At 51.9% G+C, this 24,079-nt stretch overlaps 1 protein-coding gene across 2 annotated transcripts in view; it reads right to left on the bottom strand.

Moving 5' to 3' along the window:
- The window catches only part of cobl (cordon-bleu WH2 repeat protein), a 685,350-nt gene that overhangs the window by 347,495 nt on the left and 313,776 nt on the right, over positions 1–24,079 (bottom strand). For both annotated transcript variants that reach the window (XM_072508841.1, XM_072508842.1), the window contains exons 4-5: positions 15,685–15,895; positions 9,924–10,152 (exon numbers count right to left, since the gene is read on the bottom strand). In XM_072508841.1, coding sequence (XP_072364942.1) covers positions 9,924–10,152; positions 15,685–15,895 — 440 coding nt within the window. The remainder of the gene's footprint in view (positions 1–9,923; positions 10,153–15,684; positions 15,896–24,079) is intronic.

Genomic DNA, 24,079 nt, shown 5'->3' with positions numbered 1-24,079 from the left:
GGAGGATCGAGCTCTCCACCTACAACTACGAGATTTTGTATCGCCCCGGCAAGCTCAACGAGCCCCCAGGTGACCTATCCCGAGGTACATGTGCGAGCGCACAGGTGGACCAACTCCGGACCCTGCAGGACTACCTTTGTCACCCGGGAGTCACACGGTTGTACCATTTCATAAAGGCCTGCAATCTTCCCCACTCCGTCGAGGAAGTCAGGGCAATCATCAGGGACTGCCAGGTCTGTGCGGAGATCAAACCGCACTTCTACCAGCCGGACCGCGCGCACCTGGTGAAGGTCTCGCTCCCCTTTGAACGCCTCAGCATGGATTTCAAAGGGCCACTCCCCTCCACCGACCGTAACACGTATTTCCTCAGTGTGGTCGATGAATACTCCAGATTCCCCTTCGCCATCCCATGCCCCGATATGACGTCTGCCACCGTCATCAAAGCCCTTGATGCACGATCAATGGCCACAAAAGCGAGGTTGTAGTCCAACTGAAGGCTTTATTAAGCTAGATGTTTCCCCCAGCAGTTCAGGTACAGAATGAAGGCTGCTGGGGCAGCACTGGTTCTTATACCCCGCCTAGCAGGGCGGAGCTATCATACATTCTAACCAATAGAAAGCATATCAGGTACCGTTAATACCTATAATACCACATTCACCCCCTGTTAAAAAAGAGTCCGGCGGGGGTGGTGGCCTGAAACTACAAAACATGGCAACGTGGTATAATTAGTTATGGAGGTAATGCAATACCTCCGTACAGTGTTTAGTAACTATTTACAATTCTGACAGCTATGTTCATTTGATGGTTTATATTTACAGTTTACAATTAAAATGAAACAATCAGTCGATCGGGGGCCCTCGTCGTCCTCGGTGATCGTCGGAGCTTCGGTGGTGACTCCGGTGGAGGCTCGGGCGTCTGTGACTCCGGGAGCATGGCTTCGATCTTCATGGCAACTTCGGCACCCCTAGGCGGCGCTGGTGGGGAAAACGGTTGACCTGCGGGGGGCGTCAGTGGGTGGGGGGGGGGCCTAGACGGGGCCGGCGGAAGGACCGATCCACCTGTAAGGTGCTGCGGTGGAGGGGAGGGTGGGACTGGTGGCTGGGATGTGCGTGGGGTTCCAGCGGGCGTCAGGTCCCGTAGGGAGACCATATCTTCTCGGCCATCGGGGTACAGCACGTAGGCGTACTGGGGGATGGCATGGAGCAGATGGACCCTCTCGACTAACGGGTTCGACTTGTGCGCCGCACGTGTTTTCGGAGCCGGATGGGTCGGGTGCTGCCCGCCAGGTCGGGAGCGAGATCCCAGAGGAGAACTTCCTTGGGAAGACAAGGAGGCGTTCGTGAGGTGTCTGATTGGTGGTCGTACAAAGCAGTGGCCGGATGGAGTGGAGGGCATCCGGGAAGACTTCTTGCCAGCGGGAGACTGGGAGGTTCCTGGACCGTAGGGCCAGTAGGACGGTTTTCCAGACAGTTTCGTTCTCCCTCTCTACCAGTCCGTTACTCCGGGGGTTGTAACTGGTCGTCCTGCTCGAGGTGATGCCCTTGCTGAGCAGGAATTGACGCAGTTCGTCGCTCATAAAGGAGGACCCCCTATCACTATGTATGTAAGCGGGGAACCCGAACAGTGCAAAGATGCTATGGAGGGCCTTGATGACGGTGGTTGCGGTCATGTCAGGGCAGGGGATGGCGAATGGGAACCGGGAGTACTCGTCAATCACATTCAGGAAGTACGTGTTGCATTCGGTGGAGGGGAGGGGGCCTTTGAAATCCATGCTGAGGCGTTCAAAGGGACGGGAAGCCTTTATCAGGTGTGCTTTCTCTGGTTGGTAGAAGTGCGGTTTGCACTCCAAGCAGGTTTGGCAGTCTCTGGTGGCAGTCCTGACCTCCTCGATGGAGTAGGGCAGGTTGCGGGTCTTGACAAAGTGGAAAAAGCGAGTGACCCCCCGGGTGGCAGAGGTCCTCGTGGAGGGCTTGGAGGCGGTCCACTTGTGCGGTGGAACATGTGCCGCAGGACAGGGCGTCAGGAGGCTCATTTAGCTTCCCGGGACGATACAAGATCTCGTAGTTATAGGTGGAGAGGTCGATCCTCCACCGCATGATCTTGTCGTTTTTTATCTTGCCCCGCTGTGCATTATCAAACATGAAAGCAACCGACCGTTGGTCCGTGAGGAGAGTGAATCTCCTGCCGGCCAGGTAATGCCTCCAATGTCGCACAGCTTCTACTATGGCTTGGGCCTCTTTTTCGACTGAGGAGTGGCGGATTTCCGAAGCATGGAGGGTACGTGAGAAGAAGGCCACGGGTCTGCCCGCTTGGTTGAGGGAGGCCGCCAGAGCTACTTTGGGCGCATCGCTCTCGACCTGGAAGGGGAGGGACTCGTCGATGGCGTGCATCATGGCCTTTGCAATGTCTGCTTTGATGCGGCTGAAGGCCTGTCGGGCCTCTATCGACAGGGGAAAAGCTGTGGATTGGATCAGGGGACGGGCCTTGTCCGCGTCGTTGGGGACCCACTGGGCGTAGTAGCTAAAAAACCCTAGGCAACGTTTCAGAGCCTTGGGGCAGTGAGGGAGGGGGAACTGCATAAGGGGGCGCATGCGTTCAGGGTCGGGGCCTATAACTCCATTTCGCACTACGTAGCCGAGGATGGCTAGGCGGTCGGTGCTAAACACGCATTTATCCTTGTTGTATGTAAGGTTCAGGATTTTAGAGGTCTGGAGAAATTTCCGGGGGTTGGTGTCGTGGTCCTGCTGGTCGTGGCCGCAGATGGTGACATTATTGAGATACAGGAATGTTGCCAGTAAACCGTACCGGTCAACCATTTGGTCCATCCCGCGCTGGAAGTTCGAGACCCCGTTGGTGACACCGAAGGGAACCCTTAAGAAGTGATAGAGCCACCCATCTGCCTCGAAGGCAGTGTATTTGCGGGCACTAGTACGGATGGGGAGCTGGTTGTAGGCGGACTTGAGATCCACCGTGGAGAAGTCCTTCTAATGCACGATCCTGTTTTCCAGTTCGGATATGCAGGGGAGAGGGTACGTGTCCAGCTGCGTAAACCTGTTGATGGTCTGACTGTAGTCGATGACCATCCTATGCTTCTCCCCGGTCTTTACCATCACTACTTGAGCTCTCCAGGGGCTGTTACTGGCTTCAATGACCCCTTCCCTCAGTAGCCTTTGGACCTCTGACCTAATAAAGATCCGGTCCTGGGCATTGTAGCGTCTGCTCCTGGTGGCAACGGGTTTGCAATCCGGGGTGAGGTTCGCAAACAGGAAGGCGGGTCGACCTTAAGGGTCGCGAGGCCGCAGACAGTAAGGGGGGTATAGGGCCGCCGAATTTGAAGGTCAGACTTTGAAGGTCACACTGGAAGTCTAAACCCAGGAGTGTAGCCGCGCAGAGGTGGGGAAGGACGTAGAGACGGACATTTTTTAACTCCCTTCCCTGGACTGTGAGGTTTGCTACACAAAACTTCTTTATCTCCACTGAGTGTGAACCGGAAGCCAGGGAAATTTTTTGATTAATGAGGTGGATGAGGAGAGAACAGCGCCTTACCGTGTCAGGGTGTATGAAGCTCTCCATGCTCCCAGAGTCGATTAGGCAGGACGTCTCATGCCCGTTGATTAATACGGTCGTCGTAGCGGGTGAGAGTGTTCCGGGCTGAGACTGATCCAGAGTCACCGAGGCTAATCGCAGCAGTTGAGAGTTCTCTTCGGGCAGTGCGTGGTCAGCCAAGCTGGGGTCCTGGGGGTTCATCCAAGATAGCAGCTCCCATTGGTCGCACATGGCTGTGGGTGCACAAAATGGCGGCGCTAACCCCTCCAACGTGGCATCCGCGGAACAAGATGGCGGCGCCCGGGGTCCGCATGTGGCCCTGGAATATGAAGATGGCGGCGACCGCTGGCCGCATGGGGCCTGTGGAGAAATTTGTGGTTGCGGTCCGCATTCGCCGCTGGAGAACGGGGCAACTGCATGGGCCTGGCATACCCCCATGAAATTGCCCTTTTTGCCGCATCCCTTGCAGATGGATGCACGGGCCGGGCAGCGCTGGCTTGGCCTGCCCGCAAAAGTAGCAGCGGGGCCCCTCGGGGTTGCCAGGCCAACTTGCAGCGCAGGCCTGTGGGGGCATGGGGGAAGTCTTGGGGTCGACCGCGGAGGGGTTCCACGCTGCCCAGGGGGCTGCCGTGCGGTTGGGAACGTAAGCGCGGGCGTTCCTGGAGGCCACATCCAGGGAGCCTGCAAGGGCCGTGCCTCCGAGACCCAGGGTGTCCTTTTCTAACAGACGTTGGCGGATTTGTGAAGATAGCATACCTGCCACAAAAGCGTCCCGGACAAAGAGTTCCGTGTGTTCGCTCGTCGAAACGTGCGGGCAGCTGCAGCTTCTTCCCAACACCAGGAGTGCACGGTAGAATTCCTCCAGTGATTCCCCAGGGGTTTGTCGCCTTGTTGCAAGCAGGTGCCGGGCGTAGGCCTGGTTTACCGGGCGAATATAGTGTCCTTTCCGCAGCTCTATTGCTGCATCGAAGTCTTCCGCTTCCTCGATGAGGGGTAAATCTCCGGGCTCACCCTTGAGTGCAGGACGTGCAGTTTCTGCTCTCCCGTGGGTGCGTTTTCGGCCGTCCCGAGATACCGTTTAAATCACGCCAGCCAGTGCTTAAAGATTGCCGCTGAGTTCGCCGCGTGGGGGCTAATTTGCAGACACTCCGGCTTGATTCGGAGCTCCATCCTTTCTTCTTAAAAAAACTAGCTTATTAAATTGATGCACGATCAACCTAAAGTGAGGTTGTAGTCCAACTGAAGGCTTTAATAAGCTAGATGTTTCCCCCAGCAGCTCAGGCACAGAATGACGGCTGCTGGGGCGGCACTGGTTCTCATACCCGCCTAGCAGGGCGGAGCTATCGTACATTCTAACCAATAGAAAGCATACAGTTTCCACCAATGGTGCTTTAGCCTATCAGGTACCATAATACCTATAATACCACAGCCCTCAACACCATCTTCGTTCTGTTCGGCTTCCCCGCCTACATCCACAGTGACGGGATCCTCATTCATGCGTGATGAGCTGCGTCAGTTCCTGCTCAGCAGGGGTATTGCCTCCAGCAGGACGACCAGCTATAACCCCCGAGGAAACGGGCAGGTGGCGAAGGAGAACAGGACGGTCTGGAGGGCGGTCCAACTGGCCCTACGGTCCAGAAATTTCCCTGCCTCCCGCTGGCAGGAGGTTCTCCCCGACGCACTGCACTCCATTCGGTCGCAACTATGCACCGCCACTAACGACACACCCCGTGAACATCTCTTTGCCTTCCCCAGGAAGTCCACATCCGGGGTGTCGCAGCTCCAGGACCCATACTCCTCTGTAGGCACGTCCGACTCTACCAGGCGGACCCATTGGTTGAAAGGGTGCAGTTACTCCACGCTAACCCCCAGTATGCCTATGTAGAGTACCCCGATGGCCACCAGGATACTGTCTCCCTCAGGGACCTGGCACCAGCAGGTTCCACACACACACGGCCCGGCTCAAACCTCCCTTGCCCGGCGCACCCAGCAGCAACCCCCCCCAGGACCATCCGTCCTCCCCATGCCCACGCCCGAGGATGAAGAGGATTTCGGCACGCTCCCAGAGTCACCGAGGACCAGACCAACACCGGAATCGCCACCACCACTGCGTCGTTCCCAATGCCACATCAAGGCCCCAGACCGGCTAAATCTAGAATTGGTTCAGGACTATCAAACCTCCTTGTACTGGTCTTCAGATTTAAATTTGTTATTTCGCTTCTGTATATTAAACTTGCTCTGTATATAGTTCTCCACCACCCCTGCTGGACTCAATTTTAACAGGGGGTGAATGTGGTAATCACCACTGTTGTACATATTAGAAGATGTGTGGTAAGACCCTGTACTACAGATATGTGGGTAGTCCCTGCCTGCTGGCTCCGCCCAGTAGGTGGAGTATAAATATGTGTGCTACGTATACAGCAGCCATTTCGCCAGCTGCTGTAGGAGGCCACACATCTTAGAGTAATAAAGCCTCAGTTGTATTCAACTCTCGTCTCTGTGCAATTGATCGAGCATCACCCACTTGGTCTGATTCGCCCAAAATCACGCCTCATCTGCTTGCCACTAACAAGTGGGAGCTGTTTTTAAACGCTCCCTCACCACACACTCACAGTCAACACACAAGGATGGGAGTGTACAGACATCTTAGAATCTGAAATGGACAGACTTTTGTTTAGCAACGATATCAAGGGATATGGGCCAACAACAGGTATATGGAGTTAGGCCGCAGATCAGACGTGATCTCATTAAATGGCGGGACAGACTCAGGGGGCTGAATGGCCTATTCCTGTTCCTATGTACCTGCTCCTCTCTTTGGGGATGTCGACCTCACAAGGCTTCTCAACGTTGTGAATGAGAGGCAGGGAACCCGGTTCCCATGAGGGAGTCGGAGGGACAGCAGCAGAGTAGTAATGTTGCCTGGGAGGCAGTGGCAGCAGCTGTCACTGTAGGCAGCATGACAAGGAGGACCACAATCCACTGTAGGAAGAAGACAAACAACCACCAACGAGCTCCAAGGGTAGGTTACCACCTCTCTGGCATCAGTTTCATAGAATTATCGTAGAATTTACAGTGCAGAAGGAGGCCATTCGGCCCATCGAGTCTGCACCGGCTCTTGGAAAGAGAACCCTACCCAAGGTCAACACCTCCACCCTATCCCCATAACCCAGTAACCCCTCACAATACTAAGGGCAATTTTGGACACTAAGGGCAATTTATCATGGCCAATCCACCTAACCTGCACATCTTTGGACTGTGGGAGGAAACCGGAGCACCCGGAGGAATCCCACGAGCACACAGGGAGGATGTGCAGACTCCGCACAGACAGTGACCCAAGCCGGAATCGAACCTGGGACCCTGGAGCTGTGAAGCTATTGTGCTATCCACAATGCTACCGTGCTGCCATCCCTAAAATTCCCAAACGCCCCCTCCTCCCCAACAATCCACTGGTTGACAAGGCGCACGCTCCCTACAGCCGATCCCCAAGCTTGTTCCTCAGAAGCCCCCGGCACCCACCAGCACAACCCCTTCATGTCTAGATGCGGTGCTCCCACATGCCACCTGCTATAGAACCCCCCCCCCCCCCCCCCCCCCCAAGGGCAAGGGCACTCTGAAAGCCTCCCTAAATAAATGTAACATTCCTAACGACCCGTGGGAATGGATTCCATTAGAACGCGCAAACTGAATAAAAAACATCCGCGAACGCACCAATCACCTCAAGCACCTTGGGCTGGAGCACACGGAGGCCAAGCGTAATCAGCAGCAGAGCGCAGAATCCAGACCGTCCCACCCACCCACCTCATCAAACACCACCTGCCAAACCTGTGGCAGCCTGCGGATCCAGGATCAGACTTTTCAGCCATCACAGAACCCACCTTCCCAGAATGGGAGCAAATCATCCTCGACCCTGAGGGACTGCCCAAGAGAGGATCCCAAGGCAGAGCTGAGTCCCAGCCAGATGCCGAGCCTCTGGACAAGGTTCTCCCTGAGTTGATGCAGAAGATAGGACACAGCCATGAGATTCAGGAGGGGGTGTCAGCAACATTCCAGTGACTGTAAAGCTGATTGGAGGAGCCCCAAAGGATTCAGGTGCAGCAGATGGTGGCGACAATGCTTAGCACCGGGGCCAATACTGCTAGTGTGGCAACTGCAGTGGAAAACCTGGAACACTATGTCCGCGCCTTGAGTGATGATATCCGAGGCAAGGCTCAGCCTGTGATGACCATGGGTGAGGGCCTCAAAATCATGTCCCAGTTGCTGAGGGACATGGCCGAGACAGAGATAGACATTGCCAAGGCCTCCAGAGTGTTGCCCAGTCACTGAGGAGAGATTGGTGAGGGCGTCAACACGATGGTGCAGACAACAGGGGGCTTCCAGGTCTAACAGAGCCAGATGACTCAGAGGTTGTTGGAACTCACTCCCGCTGCCCTTCCGTCCCATGGAGTCACTGAGGGCCCTTTGAACCCCTCAGGGCAGAGAAAGTGCTGGAGGTCAATCCGGGGCCTGCCACCAAGATGGCTAAGGCGGTCTCCAGTTCTTCTGGTCCCCCACCTCCTGACACTGGCACATATCAAAGGCAGCAGGTACAACAGGGTGGCACGGTGACACCGGTAAGTCTGCCAGGGCCTTCCGGCTCCAGACCCTCTAGAGGACATCCACCAAGGGTATCAAAGGCCACAGGGTGCAGAAAGCAGCAGGCTGCCCCCACCTCTGATGTGTATCCTGGGGACGCGCCTAGACGTAGCAGTAGACCAGGGAAGATGAAGAAGAGTGAGGAGGACTAAGTGGATACTGGTCAGGTCACTATCTGTCGTTAGAGGGAATGGAAATCTGTCACAGTAAAATGTTCACCATTAGAGCATTTCACACCTAATACATGTGAAGCCTCATTCACGTTAATCTTCACAGTGGGCCTGCCCGCACCCCACAACCTCTGCCAACCCCCCACCCGGGCGCAGAGGTCCAAGATCAAAAGCCCCCGATGCCAACCCAAAGGATGTGTGTTTGTGCACTGTCAGCAAGACGAAAGGAGCCAGACTTTATGAGATCCTGAGGACCAACAGAGCTTTCGTCACAGCAAGTTATCATCTCTCTCCTGCCTTGTATTGACCCTCTGACCATGTTACTCATTTTATTAGGTCTCCGCCTCGGCCTCAGGCCTCTTCACTAGTGCCATCAGCCATGTCCTTACTGGGTATCCCTTGCTCCCCACAAGCCAACCTGCCATCCTTTTGTGGCCCTCGTAGACACTAGGGATCTCCGGATCCCCCAGGATGTAGCTGTCATGCACATTCCCAGTGTAGCGGGCTCACACGAGCATGATTCTGAGACGGTGGTCGCACATAATTTAAACATTCAGGGAGTGGAACCTCTTCCCGTTAATGTAGGGCACTTCCTGATGCTCTGGAGCTCACAGAGCGACATTCAGGCCATCCATCGTCCCCTGGATCTGGGGCATCCCGGCGATGGCAGCAAATGCTGCACCTCAGGCATCTTGATGGTCTAGGTCTAGGCCGAAGGTGATATAGTCTGTGAGGGCCACCAAAGGATGGCAGGTTGGCTTGATGGGTCAGAGGGCATGTGTGGGCATCGCACCTAGAAATGAAGGGGTTGTGCTGGTTGGTGCCAGGGGGTTCTGAGAAACAAGCTTGGAGATCGGAGGGTTCCCCTCCCCTCATTCACAGCGTCGAGAAGTCTGGCCAGGTCAACATCCCCAAAGCAAGGAGCAAGTCTGCGTGCTGCCATGAATTGGTCAAAATAAGGGGAAGTAGATTTAGGACTGAGTTTAAGAGGAACTTCTTCACCCAAAGGGTTGTGAATCTATGAAATTCCTTGCCCAGTGAAGCAGTAGAGGGTCCTTCATTAAATGTTTTTATGATAAAGATAGATAGTTTTTTGAAGAATAAAGGGATTAAGGGTTATGGTGTTCGGGCCGGAAAGTGGAGCTGAGTCCACAAAAGATCAGTCATGATCTCATTGAATGGTGGAGCAGGCTCGAGGGGCCAGATGGCCTACTCCTGCTCCTAGTTCTTATGCTTGTATGTTGACTGGGAGTGAGTGGTGAGGGAGCGCTCAAAAGCAGCTCCCCCTTGTTAGCAACGAGTAGATGAGGCGCAAGCCAGGTAAATAAGACGGTGAAGGAGGCAGGCATGGCGAGATTCACGTGGGGGCTCATTTCTGGAACTAAGTGTGGGTGAATACAGGACGCAATATTGGTATTGCTGCCAATGCGAAAGACCCCGTCAAACCCAGTCAAAATGACACTTGGAAATATTTTGGTTGAATCGCGCCCTTAGCCAAACAGCTTTAAAGTAAAAGTATTTGGGTAAAACTATGTCATGTTCTCCTATGGCTGGTGTGTTTCTGGACAAACTCACCTCTGCTGGTATCCAGAGCATATAATTCCCGGGTTTCCAAATCACTCAACGATTTTGAAAGATCCACCTTTTCCCTTTTGATGTTGTCTTTCAGGAGCACAAGATGATCTGAATTGAAGTCACACTTTTCACATATAACTGGCAGCAGATCACGCAAAGGCACAAGAGGATTGACTCGCACCACAGTTTTTTGTGTCCTGAGGAAATTCACCACCAACCTCACAGTTTTCTGTAATAGTCAAAGGGTTCACATTAAGAATCAAGTCAAATGATAACCATATGTCCACCAGAATGGATAAATTCTTCATTTATTCATTTTACAAACCATTTTATTGGCATAAAGCACTCAAACATGAATGAGTGTTTGGCACGTAGAATACAGTAAAATTACACAAGTTTAAGTCGGGACAAGAGGCAGAAATCATAGATCAATATATTTTATCCATCAATTTGATGAATAAAGGAGCATCTACCGGTCTCCCCAGGGAGACCCCGGCTAGGCACCAATTAGTACTGGTCCAAGCAAACTGGACCAAGAGGAACGACACCCGAGGGATCACCCAGGCCATTGGATGCCCCTGGGTGGGAAGGGACAGGGTAGATGATATCCTGGCTCTTGCCCTGGCACTGAGCATCTTGGCACTGTGGGGCTGGCACCTTAGTGTTGCCACCCGGGCACTGACAAGGTACCCAATGGTACTGCCAGGCTGGCAGGAGAATGCCAGAGTGTCTGGGAGGCACTGCCAAGGGTCAGAGCCTGAGGGAGGCCATGTCCATGGAAGGAGGGATGAGGGGGGTGTATGAAGGGGGAGGGGGTGACGGCGAGTGTGAGGAGGCCTCCAGAAGGATGGCGGTCCTGAAAGGCAGGGGGGGGGGGGGGGGTGCGAAAAGGGGTGTGGGAAAGCCTGAAAAGGGGGGAGACCCTCAGTGTGGTATCCTCACTTGGGGAAGTGTGAGGTAGTGCCCATGTGTATGGGGGGTGACATTACCCACGGATGAGGGGTGTGGGGCACTCTCAAGCTCATTAGAGATAGGGTCACCCTTTCAAAATGGTGGCCTGATCTCTGAGGAGTCGGTCGGACCAGCAGGGTTCAGCACCCTAGTGATGGAAAAAAATCCTAACGCTGCAATCTAATGGAAATGATTTTGGGCGGGATTCACCATTCTCCGATGTCGATTTTATAATTGGCAATCGCGCGGAGAATCCCTTTTTAACGCTGAAATCGGGGGCGACGCCTGTTTTACATAGGTTTTGTATGCTCTACCCCCTCTGAAATGGCATCATCGCATCACACGGCGTTGGAATGTGTAGCCACGTAAAATGGCTGTGTCCCGATTAATCTGGCCAAAACCCAGTTTGAAATGGCTAACCAGAAAGGCTGTTGGGAAAAGCAGCTAACAAGACACAAACGGACAGCCACAGACAGTATTGCATATTCGGCTCTGGGGAAGTTGGCCCAGATCTATACTCAGGGCCATCAACGGCCCATCAACCCAGACATTTGCAGTTACATTCAGGACTTTTAGCAGCCCATCTATCCAGACATCTGCAGTTAAATCGGCTATCCCCGGGAACAATTGCAATATATTAGCAATTGAATACCGGGCCAGACCTGTCGGCGCCTGCAGTGGCCGAAACAAAGGCAGGTGAACGACCACCCCCCGATCGAGGAATCGCCTCGCAATTGGACACATCGACCCCAGGGATTGGGGACAAATCCAATCACTTGGGACTCAGGGTCAAGGGCCGCCCCAGGAGGCGGGAAGCCCCGGGGCCCTATAAAAGTGAGGGGCCAAGTTCAGATCGCTCTCTCTCTCTCCTCTTCGCCTGCTCGAGACCTTCGCAAGAACAGCAACCGGCAACTGTAAGTTTGAATCCAGCGATCGCTATCCGATAGAGAGACCTAGCCATCGACCTGTAGCAGCCTTTTGAATCCCGCGGGCCAGATCCGATTGGACAAGTCATTCGTTTCCCTGACCTGGTGGGCTCTTCCTAAGTTAAGTATTGGCCAGGAGTGATAGGTTTATTATATAGATAGTAGTATTAGTGTATGAACATTGCTTGTTGTATATAATAAATGACCGTTGTTTTAATCCTTACTAAGCGGTGTGCTGACTTATTAATCATAACTTGAACTTGAACCACGTGGCGGTATCAAAAAGATACCTGGCGACTCGTGAGCAAAGGTGACGTAATCAGAGCCAATAAACTAAGGCTAAAAAGAGCAACAAATGGCATTAGCGCGTCACCTGAAGGCCCTCCCCCGATGTTCCGCCACCGATGTCCACCGAGATGCTTGATGCTCCGCCACCGAGTTCCCAACCACGCGGGGGACTTGTGGTTTCAGCGGTCGGGAACCCGGCGTGGCAGCTGCGGACTGTGTCCAGCGGCGTAACAGTTGGGCGGGAGCCGTGCTGCTGGTGGGGGGCTCCATGAGGGCTCGTAGGGACTAATGGGTGTGGTCAGATATTGGCCAGGGGAGGCACTATCATGCAGGTCGGGTCCGTGCACGGCCGGTGCCATGTTTTACTGCGCGACCACTTCAGGTCGTCACAGTGTGCATGCACTGCCATGGAGCCGGCCATTCTCCAGGCAGTTTTATTGTGGGAGCTGGGAGTTTTATGCGGCGCCAATTCTTTTGACGTAAAACACCACAGATCATCCACACATAGGCTCAAAAACGGTGAATGCAGCACTTTAAGTGCCATTTGTGGCAAGTTTTGCTGGGAGTTTCCTGCCATCTCTGCCAGCGAGTTCCCCAACCCTATTCGATGACACTTAAGGCGGGACACTCTGGCCTCATCTGCCCAGCGACCAGAGAATCCCGCCCGAGATCAATGGAGTTCTCCATTCTACGCAGCTCGCCCATGGCGTTCTTGCAGCGGGCGGGGCGAGAGAATCCAGCCATTAGTCACTTTTTTGGACCCTGGGCAGTTTCTCACCGGTTTAGCTCACACTTCAAATTTTTTTTAGCACTGGGGAGCTGAACCCAAAGATCAGGCCGAGTGAGCTTGGGGTTCCCCCACCCCCCCGGGGTTCCCCCACCCCCCCACCCATGGGTGACAGTGCCAAGGTGCCAGCTGGGCAGTGCCAAGGTGCCCGCATTCCACGGGGGAGGGCCAGGGAGCCACCGTGCACTTACACTGACCACCCAGGCGTCTCCGATGGTCCGGGATACCCCCGGGTGCCTTCCCACCTGGTCCACGTTGGTGTGGAACAGCACTGATCGGTACCTGGCTGGGGAGGCCGGTGAATCAAAGGAGGCTGCTGAATCCCGCGCAAGTAGGTCGTAAGTAGGTTTACGACCTACTTCTGCGAGCATCATTCGGTCACGCCCATTTGGGGCGGAGTCTCCGGAGAACCCCGGGAGGCACGGAGTCTGTCGGGAGGCTAGCGGTCGGCCTCTCAGAGCACTTTCCGGCCGCGATACGCTCAAGCAAGAGCCCAACGCGGCTGGAGATTCACACTCGAAGAAACCTTTCCGTTAAATCCACGTGTAGTAGCAAGCGGTGAACTGCTGCGAGCTTCCCAAAGCTCAGCCTGGCAAGACCATCACTGTGATGAAATGTTAATTGGTCCACTTAACGGGGCCCCCCGGGCTTATCGCCGCAAATCATGGCCCTACCAGCTGATTCCCAGGGCCACTCTCTCCAATCCCCCACTAATAAGGGAGAGCAGCGTTTAAATCGATCCGGCACAGTCAACCCCACTCAGGTCGCAGCCATGCCCCATCCGCAAGGCAGCCAGTACCAACTGTGAGGTAATGGCAGCGGCAGTCAGCTTGGAGAGTGTGACCAGGAGGACCTGTACCCAGTACCCCACAAGGGTCAATGACATCCATCGGGCTGCTCAGGTGAGTTAGCACTGGTCCCCCTCCCCGCCCCCCTATACTCCCCATTCTTGGAAAGAGCACCCGACTTAAGCCCAAGCCTCCACCCTATCCCCATAACCCCACCTAACCTTTTTTGGACACTAAGGGCAATTTATCATGTCCAATCCACCTAACCGGCACATCTTTGGACTGTGGGAGGAAACGGGGAGAACGTGCAGACTCTGCACAGACAGTGACCCAAGCCGTGAATCGAACCTGGGACCCTGGAGCTGTGAAGCAACTGCGCGAACCACTGTGGGATGGTGGAGGGTGTTTGAGACAGCTGTGACGGGGAATCAGTGTCATCCCCGGACTCGAACTCCGGGGTGTCCGTGCTACTGTCACCGCTGATCGGCCCACGGGGGGGAACTCAGGCTGTAGCAGCAGCCGGGGGCGGGGGACACCAGAAGGATCCGCCTCATCACCAGCAGATCCTTCAAGACGCAAGACAAGACGCATGATTAGACCATGGCTGGGGGGCAGTGGGGGTCAGGATGTTGTGAGGGTGAGGGTGGTGTGGGGGTGTGGTGGTATGTATTAGGGGTCATGTGGGACTGTGAAGCCGAGATGCTATTGGCTGACAGATACCGGGTCCTGGTTGGCTGCCGACTCCTGGCTCCGCCCTGAAGGCGGAGTACAAGAACCCGAGCTTCTCCCCGCAGCTTCATTCTGTTGCTGAGTTGCTGGGGACAAGCATCGCTTAATAAAGCCTGGATCGACTTCATCACTTCTCGTCTCTCGTAAGTCATTGTGCGCTACAATTTATTAAGCGAGCTTAAAAGGCTACGGAGCTCCAGATCGCCCCGGAATGCCTGCGGATCAGCCCCCACGCAGTGAACTCGAGGTCTCACTTCCTTGCCCATGGCCGATCTCCACCACAGTGACTTCCTTTTCTTCTGGCTGGCCGACCACGTCCAGGGCCCTCTGCTCAGCCACGGCGAGGGGTCACAGTTCTGGCAGTAAACCTCCAATTTTCTCCTGCTCCCGGTGGTTATGGGTGGCCTTCTCCTGGGGAGAGGGACGGAAAACGACAGTGTTAGACAGTCCAACGTATGCAGCCCAGGTGTTGGGAGCTGGTGGCCTCAGTGGCCAGTGCACCCGCCCATGGTGGATGGTATGGGTGCCGGCATATGGTGCAGGGTGGAAGTTCGGCCACTCATGTTGGGGGGGTGGGGGGGTTGGTGCCAGGGGCACAGTGCTATCTACTCACTCTGGCCGCCCTGAGGAGGCCATGCAGATTTTTACGGCACTACAGGTTGGTCCGGACGGTGGTGCTCGTGGCGCTGACCGCCTCTCCCACCTGCGCCCAGGCACAGCGAACTGCAGCGGCTGGCAGTCTTCTTCCCGGGCCGGGACACTGGATGTCATGCCTCTCCTCCACCGCGCGGGTCCAGGAGGGTATCGAGCTTGGCGTCGGTGAGCCATGTGCATGTGGGGAATGAAGTGTGTATATGCGGCTGCAGCCTGTCAGCCTCCCGAGTGTTAATCGCGAACCCGGCACCATCTCTCATTGGAATCGACTGTGCACCACGTGGAGCTGGTGCTTGCCTCTTAACAGTCGCTGAATCGGTCCAGGTGCGGTGCCAGTTTTACTGTTGTGGAAGTTTACCAATCCTGCCCCGGCTTCAACACTTAGTCTCAGAAACGAAGAATCCAGCAGATTGTTTGCTAACTTTTCATACCTTCTTCACCACAATGCTGTGCATTATTGTGAAAATGTTGATAAATAGGGATAAACATTTAAATAAGAATTACATACAGTTAGCACAGTAAATTCAATGAGCATCGCATTTTGGGTGCATAGAATCATGCTGCTAATGACAAGCCACAATTAACATTAAATGCTTTTTTAAAATTAAGTACAACAATGCTTATGATTTGTTACCTACTTCAGGCACTACAGGTGGGGGTCTTCTTGGCTTCTCCTCAATAACTTTCTGCTTTATGAACACTTTGTCTATCTCCAAAACTCCAACTGCGGTGTTTGGCTTGAAGCCTAATGGTTTGTGTGTCTCTTTGGATTGCAGTTCAAGAGTATGATGAGTTGGATTTAAATGATATTGGCTGCACAAATCAATCAGTAGATCCATCACTGCTTTACTGTAATGGAAAATAAAATCCCATTAAAATTAAATATTACATATGTGTCACTTCAAACATGCATGTCTCCAGAGCAAAGCCAAGATTGTTAAAGGAAAACTAAATGGTTACAGGAACATTTCATTAATAAATTCACCCTCCTGGGTGAGTTTGTTACTGGTCATTAAAAGTTTAATTTTTAATTGAGTAACATTTCTAACTTAGTTTCCATAGATTGCTTCTCCCATTTAGTAGTATCAGTCACCCCTGTAAGCATTTTGCCCATATTACTTTTAAGAGAACTGACTCATCTTGCTCTATGTTTACTTGCAGGATGAAAACATCTGGGAGGGGGAGGGTGGGACAATAATACCATCTTGCGACCAGAAATGGATAATTGGACCTTCAATGTGTTCTTGTTAATCTCTTCAAATGTGGGTTGGAGCTTAAGTTTCAATTGTACACGGTCTTATTCCACAGTGAAATGAAACATGCAAAAGAGCATGTATGATCAGAGTTGTTCAGCTCAATTGGTTCAATTTGTTTCATGCAACAACATTAAAGTAGTGAATCAAAACAATGCTCCTGAATTCTGTTTTATAGTGCCTCTTCTTTCTATGGTTTCCTGTCTGTTGTAAGTTTTTGCTGTCTGACTGCCTTTGCAGACTCATTTATTTCCAAAAGCAAGGCCTTGTCTCTTAATCCTCACTGCAGATTCAGCTTTAAGTCAAACCTGACAATCCATAACCTCTGCCCAGCATGCACTTCAGCAACCAACCTTGGCAATGACCCCTTTGGAGTTCAGATGAATAAGGTTGTCACAGCATCGCGTGTGAGCAGTTGCTGAAATGTCAAATCATATTTCATTGTTGGTAGTCTGCCAGTTTCGACATCCTAACCAGGAGGGGGGGGGGGGAATAGTATATACACCTCAGAACACTTTTTCTCTGAGTTTAACCCCTTTATAACAAACTTTAACATAAAAGCACTTTTTAAGATGAGGCTCAATTTGATCCTTTCCATGAAAAAGTCACAAAATTTAGAAACGTATTTCAAGTGCTCATTCATTGTGAAATTATATTAATTTAGCACATATGAAGCATAGAACAACAAATTAAGAAAATATAATTAAACAAGCACACACAAATATTTAGCGAACCTTGATAAGCCAATTAACATTGTAAAACTTTCAATTTTTGTTGTAGATGGAGGCAAAAACTCTACGAGAGGCCAGGCTGACAGGGTACAACCCACTTTATTCCAAACTAGTCATAATAATCACTTCTCTCCACTCCCCGCAGGGTCTGCTTCCCCGAACTGCTTCCAGGTCGGGGTATATATCTGTGGGTAGCTCTGCCAATCAGCAGGAATCATACTTTGTGCTACAGGAGGGGAATCTTTCTCTGCGCTCCTGCTGCTTCTGGCTGTAACCCTGCTTTCAGACCTGGTGTATTATACAGTATGCTGGCTGCCTTTTTCAGACTTTGAAACCTGGACTACAGCAAGAGAGAACAGTGACACGACCTGTTGGATGGAGGGCAAGGGAAACCTGTTGCTACTGCCAGTTGCTTGCAAGGGAGAGGGTGAGGAGAGCTTGCAATTGCCATGTCTGGGACTCATACTTGTTACTGGCTGCCTTCGTGCTGATCGGTTGAGAGTAGAGCACTGGTCGGGTTTTGGTTGGCCCGCTGCCAGGCTGAAAGTGGAGGAAAACTGATTCACTTTACAGATGGTGTCCGAAGACCAGATGCCGGAACTGTGAGAGCAGCAGGACAGTGGCCCAATTGACTATATGTACTGCTTGTACTGATGATGATTTTGTTTTATTGTTGGGAAATTGTATGGTAATTATTGTATTTTTGTTGTGTGTTTCATTTGTGCCGAGCGGTTTGGTGCTCGCCAATTGCGGCCCTCCTGCTTCTGTGCATTGGAGGTTGAGGGGTCCCTCCTGGTGCTAGTGAGGGGGAGGGGTGTTTTCTATCTCTCTATCACTCCTCAATCGTGCGCTGCCTGGCCTTTCCTGGTGGGGCTGCTGCTGGAGCCGGGAAGGGTGGGGGCATATGGTGGACTGAGTGCTGGCGGCTTTGTCTTATACTCGGTTGTTTGTTGGGTTTCTTGTGGTTGCTCTGTATTTTGTCTTTTGTTTTGAAAAGGGAGTTCACTCTCTCTTCCGCCATGCCCTGTATCAGTGTGTCCTTTTCTAGTGGTCTGTGCTGCTCATTTGGATGCCTTTCCAACGATTTGAGGCTGCTGTCACGGCACGGTATCGGTGTGTCCTTTTACGGTGGTCTGTGCTGCTTTTTTGGGCACCTATCCACCGATGGGGCAGGGGGATGTGGGTGTGGGCTGGTGGGTGTGTGCTGGCTTGGAAGCTGGTGGTCTGGGGTTTTCTTGATGTCTTGTAAATGCTTTTAGTATATCAGTGATTTCCATGACTTTTTAGCATATTGCTGATTCTTTTGCATTCTTGAGTTGTCAATAAACTTAAAATATTTGTGGGAGGGGAAGCGGATGCTGTACAAGCTATGTCTCTGTAAGGGGTCGGAATGATTTTCTTCTATTTTAATACCACAATGAAATCTGATTCAAATAATCATCGTTCAAATTTCACAACATAATCCTACAAAAAAACTGGACAGAACGCAGTGAAACTTTAAGCAAATAACATAATATCCATTAAATGTCTTTGGCCGCTCTTATCCTTGGATAATATCCATCCACAATACAGTTCCAGTTTCCAACTTGGAGCGTATTTTTTATTAGAAGCCTCACTACGGTTTTCTTGTCCTCGAGTTGGATCAAGGTTGTTAAGAGAGTTGGAGTTGCATCATTTACCTCAATGATGTATTGACAACTGCGTCACTGTGAATAATGTTTCCGTAAAAAACATTTTTTTTTAAAATGACCTGTCATCTTGGAATTTTTCATCCATAAATAAAATTAAGAACCATGAATGAGAAATTCTGATTACTGGCACTTTTTGTTGGGCACCAGGAGTGACAGAGTGCTCTAAATGATGTGCCCGTACACTCGTGGGCCAAATCATGCCAGGCACCTTTTTGGTGATTTTGTTCGTCTGTGCGGTGCTGATTTGACACCAGCACTGTCATTTTGGAGTTCAATGCTCCAGCTAACGCTCTCACTTAAACTCGCACAGCTGAACAGTGATGCAGCAGTAGGAAGGCCCCTCCACCAGTTCTATTTAAAGGATCATCAATTACTTGCAGATTAGTTACTGGTTGATCTTTTCTAGCTTTTAGAACAATTCTACAAATGTTTGGTGCTTGATATAGTTGTTTCAAGTTGCATAAGTCTACAGCAGCTAATGTGGCAGCTGCTGAGGATCTTTTTCCTGACTTCAAGCAACTGCACAAACCAGTTGCACCCATGGGTACGTGAGGAGGAAGGCAGAGCTGCTGGAATAGTGGGGAGGAGGATGGAACAGAGGTCTCTCAACAGGAGGCCATGTCCAGTTGGAGCATTCAGAGAGCAATTTCCAGGGTAAGAGTGGCCAAAGATAAAAAGGTCTGAAAATTAGTAGCCAAAGCCAAGAATGTCTGAAATTGTTTTGTGATAAGGTAATATTCAATTCAAGTATGTTTATGATTTGCAGTGAAATGCAAATGGTTCCAGGCCACTTCAAATGTGTGGAATTATTAAACTTTAAGTGGGTAGCAATATTAGTTTTCCCTTTGTTTATCTTCTATCACTATCAAGTCTGTGGGCCAATGCATTTACATCAAATCTGCAAAGTGACCTCAGCATTTCATCATTTAAAGCAGTTAGTGCACATGATGCAGGCTGAAGTCCACACCAACAACAAATCATGGCCTTGCTAGATTATGCACATGGGAAACAACGCAAGGCAGTGCTTGGCAAGATATTTTTCAGTGTGATCCCATTTTAACTCATCATCACCTTCTCAAGGACAATTAGGGATGGACAACAAAGTCTGGCCTTGCCAATGACACTCATGTCATAATATACACACAGGTATATGATGGTGCACAGACAGGCAGTGATTGACATTGACCAGTGAACACACAGAACACAGCAGCCAATCACCAGACAGGACACGACCACTATAAAGCCAGAGGACACAGTTTTCCCGTTCTCTTGGGATCCAGCCTCTGAGACAGTCAGAGCCCGTGAGCAGCAACTAAAACATACACCATGTGGCAGTCAGATAGTCTGGTCAGGTTAGCCTCAGGTCTCCAGTCAAGTCAGCATAGTGTCAACCCACAGTTAAAGTATGTATGATAGTTTAAGAGTTCATTAAAATCGAGTTGCATTTCTTCAAGTGTTGAAAGCCTGTCTCTCTTATTGCTGCAGCAAACGCAGTCCTCGCACATCCGGCATACCCTACACATCATTGTACCAGTGAGTTATCCTCGAGTTTGACGGACCTACCTTGAGATAGTCTGCCATTGACCAGCGATCAGCCATCCGGTAACATGGACAGCGTCCGCACTCCCCCGCAGCTCCGCATCGCCGGCAACCTCGGTGCTAACTGGAAGTTCCAGCTGTATCTTGACGCCACCGACCTCGAAACCGCATCGGATGCCAGGAAGATCGCTCTCTTCCTCTCTACAGCCGGGGACCACGCTATCCACATCTTCAACTCCCTCACCTTTGCTGAAGGCGAGGACAAGACAAAGTTTAAAACAGTCCTGCTGAAGTTCGACAGCCACTGTGACATCGAAGTCCACAAGAGCTTTGAATGCTATGTGTTCCAGCAGAGGCTTCAGGGTAAGGATGAACCTTTTCAGTCCTTCTTAACCCATCTCCGTATCCTCGTGCAGTCCTGCAACTACGGCTCCACTTCCGACTCCATGATCCGCGACCAGATCGTTTTTGGGGTCCACGCCGATCCCCTTCGCCAGCAGCTCCTTAAAGTTTAAGCAGCTCACCCTTAATATCACCATCGAAACCTGCATCCTCCCAGTGATGAGCATTGATCCGGACGATGAGTGGTGTGCCACCCTCACGGTCAACAAGGCTCGCATACGCTTCAGGCTGGACACCGGCGCTTCAGCGAACCTCATTTCAAAGTCTGACCTTGACACCATCCGCGTCAAGCCAAGCATTCTTCCACCGGCTTGCCACTCCTTGACTACAATGGCAATGCCATTGCTGCCAGTGGCTCATGCCGGCCTGCGGTATCCCATTGTTCTTCAGAAGCAACCCTGCGTTTTGAAATTGTAGGAACCAATAGAGCTTCTCTGCTCGGTCCTGAATCTTGTGCAGCGGGTTCACACCATGTCGTCCGCAGAGGCAACGGCCTCGCCAGATGTCAACTGCCAAGCACAATTAGATGACATCATAGCACAATACCACAGCGTCTTCGAAGGTATGGGTACACTACCTTACCGATACAAGATACTGTTGAAGCCGAATGCCACACCTGTGGTTCATGCACCGTGACGGGTGCCGTCACCCCTCAAGGACCGCCTCAAGCAGCAGCTGCAAGACCTCCAGGACCAGGGTGTCATTTCTAAGGTCACTGAACCCACGGACTGGGTTAGTTCCATGGTCTGTGTCAAAAAACCGTCAGGGGAACTTCGCATTTGCATCGACCCAAAAGATTTGAACGGTAACATCAGGAGGGAACACTACCCTATACCTAAACGAGAAGAGCCCACCAGCGAAATGGCTCACGCCAAGCTTTTCACAAAGCTGAATGCCCCCAAGGGGTTTTGGCAAATACAGCTGGATGTGTCCAGTCGAAAGTTGTGTACATTTAACACCCCGTTCGGTCGCTACTGTTACAACCGGATGCCCTTTGGCATCATCTCCGCCTCGGAGGTGTTCCACCGCATAATGGAGCAAATGTTGGAGGGCATCGAGGGGGTGCGAGTATACGTCGATGATATTATTATCTGGTCCACAACTCCTCAAGCGAGTGGTCGACAGGATCCACGAGCATGGCCTCCGACTCAATAGAGCCAAATGCTTGTTCGGTCAAGCAGAAATAAAGTTCCTTGGCGACCATATTTCGCAGTTCGGTGTGCGGCCAGATGCAGACAAGGTGGCGGCGATCAACGCCATGAAGACCCTGGAGGACAAGAAGGCGGTGCTCCGCTTCCTAGGGATGGTCAATTTCCTTGGGAAGTTTATCCCCAACCTTGTATCACACACCACAGCTCTCTGCAATCTTGTCAAAAAAACTACGGACTTCCAGTGGCTCCCCGCTCATGAGCAAGAGTGGCGTGAGCTCAGAGCGAAACTCACCAAGGCCCCGGTACTGGCATTTTTCAACTCTGCCAAGGAGACGAAGATCTCCACCGACGCGAGCCAGGCTGGCATTGGGGCAGTATTCCTCCAGCGGGACGAATCCTCCTCCTGGGCCCCAGTCACATATGCCTCTAGAGCCATGACACCTACTGAGCAACAATACGCTCAGATTGAAAAAGAATGCCTCGGCCTCCTCACAGGGATTGACAAATTACATGATTAAGTGTATGGTCTCCCCAAAATCACGTCGAGACAGACCACAGGCCACTGGTTCACATCATCCAAAAAGACCTCAATGATATGACACCATGGCTACAACGTATCCTCCTCAAACTCCGCCGCTACGATTTCGACCTGGTCTACACCCCGGGCAAAGAGCTCATTGTGGCCGACGCACTCTCTAGATCCATCACCACGCCGTGTGAGCAGTCGAACTTCGTCTGTCAGATAGACGCTCAGGTGAGGTTTTGTGCATCGAACATTCCGGCCACTGATGAAAGGGTCGTGCAAATTCGTCAGGATACGGCCAGGGATCCTTTACTCCAGCGGGTGATGCAACATCTCACGGATGGTTGGCAAAAGGGGCAGTGCCCCCAGTTTTATAATATAAAGGACGATCTAGCGGTGGTGGACGGCATATTAATGAAGCTGGACAGGATAGTAATCCCACAGAGCATGCGAGAGCTGGTCCTCGGCCAAATCCACGAGGGTCACCTGGGGGTCAAAAAGTGTCGCCGTTGAGCCCGAGAGGCAGTATATTGGCCAGGCATCAGTCAGGATATCGCCAACATGGTCCTCAATTGCCCAACATGTCAAACTTTCCAGCCGGCTCAGCCCATAGAGACTCTACAGCCGCATGAACTGGTGTCCTCACCATGGTCCAAAGTTGGTATTGACCTCTTTCATGCAAAGGGCCGAGACTATGTCTTCCTCGTGGACTACTTTTCCAACTACCCCGAGGTGGTAAAACTGACTGACCTCACATCAGCAATGGTCGTCAAGTCATGCAAAGAGACTTTTGCCCGTCATGGCATTCCACTTACAGTTATGACTGATAATGGCCCCTGTTTCTTCAGCCAGGAGTGGACGGATTTTGCCCGGCGGTACAATTTTACACACGTCACTTCAAGCACCCACTACCCCCAGTCGAATGGGAAGGCTGAAAAGGTGTTCAATATTGTTAAAAGACTGTTGTGCAAAGCTGCTGACTCGGGTTCGGATTTTAACCTGGCGCTGTTAGCCTACCGGGCGACTCCTCTGTCCGCTGGCCTGTCCCCAGCACAGCTGCTAATGAACCGCACACTACGGACGACGGTGCCGGCTATCCACCTCCCGGACCTTGACAATCTTCCGGTCCTGCAGAGGATGCAACAGTCTTGGGATCAATGCAAGTCGGCGTACGATGCCCATGCCACAGATCTCGCTGCTCTGGCTCCTGCTGACCGAGTTTGTGTTCAGCTACCTGACGGTGGCCGGTCTGCCACGGCTGTGCTGGTTAAGCAAGTGGCCCCGAGATCGTTCCTCGTTCGCATGCATGATGGCTCCTTTCTTCGGTGTAATAGGCGGGCACTGCGGCTACTTCCACGTCCGCCACCTGAACGTGATGTCCCGCCTCGCATGCTGGTTGCTCAGGACGCGCCCTTCCACGAGGCCACCGATCTGCCACTTCTTTTACCGACCTCTACATTGGAGGCAGTTCCGCCCGTTCAAGTGCAGGCGGCCCCTGACCCACCCTTGAGGTGGTCAACCAGAACTCGTTGCCCGCCACAGAGACTGAATTTATAGACTGAATGTTGTATTACCTTGTGATCCGTTTACACATCTGTACATATTGTACCTTACTAATTTGTTATCTGCCCTCTATCTGCACTAGACACCTTCCCATGTGAATACATTAACATACTTTGTATATAGTCAGGCTCCAGTACACACACACTCACTATTTATTGACCTACACACATTTTTTAATAA

This window comes from Scyliorhinus torazame, chromosome 6 (assembly GCF_047496885.1).
Source record: "Scyliorhinus torazame isolate Kashiwa2021f chromosome 6, sScyTor2.1, whole genome shotgun sequence".
Classification (NCBI taxonomy): Eukaryota; Metazoa; Chordata; class Chondrichthyes; order Carcharhiniformes; family Scyliorhinidae; genus Scyliorhinus; species Scyliorhinus torazame.
The sequence above is the reverse complement of the archived record's forward strand: the minus strand, read 5'-3'. Positions and strand labels throughout refer to the sequence as shown.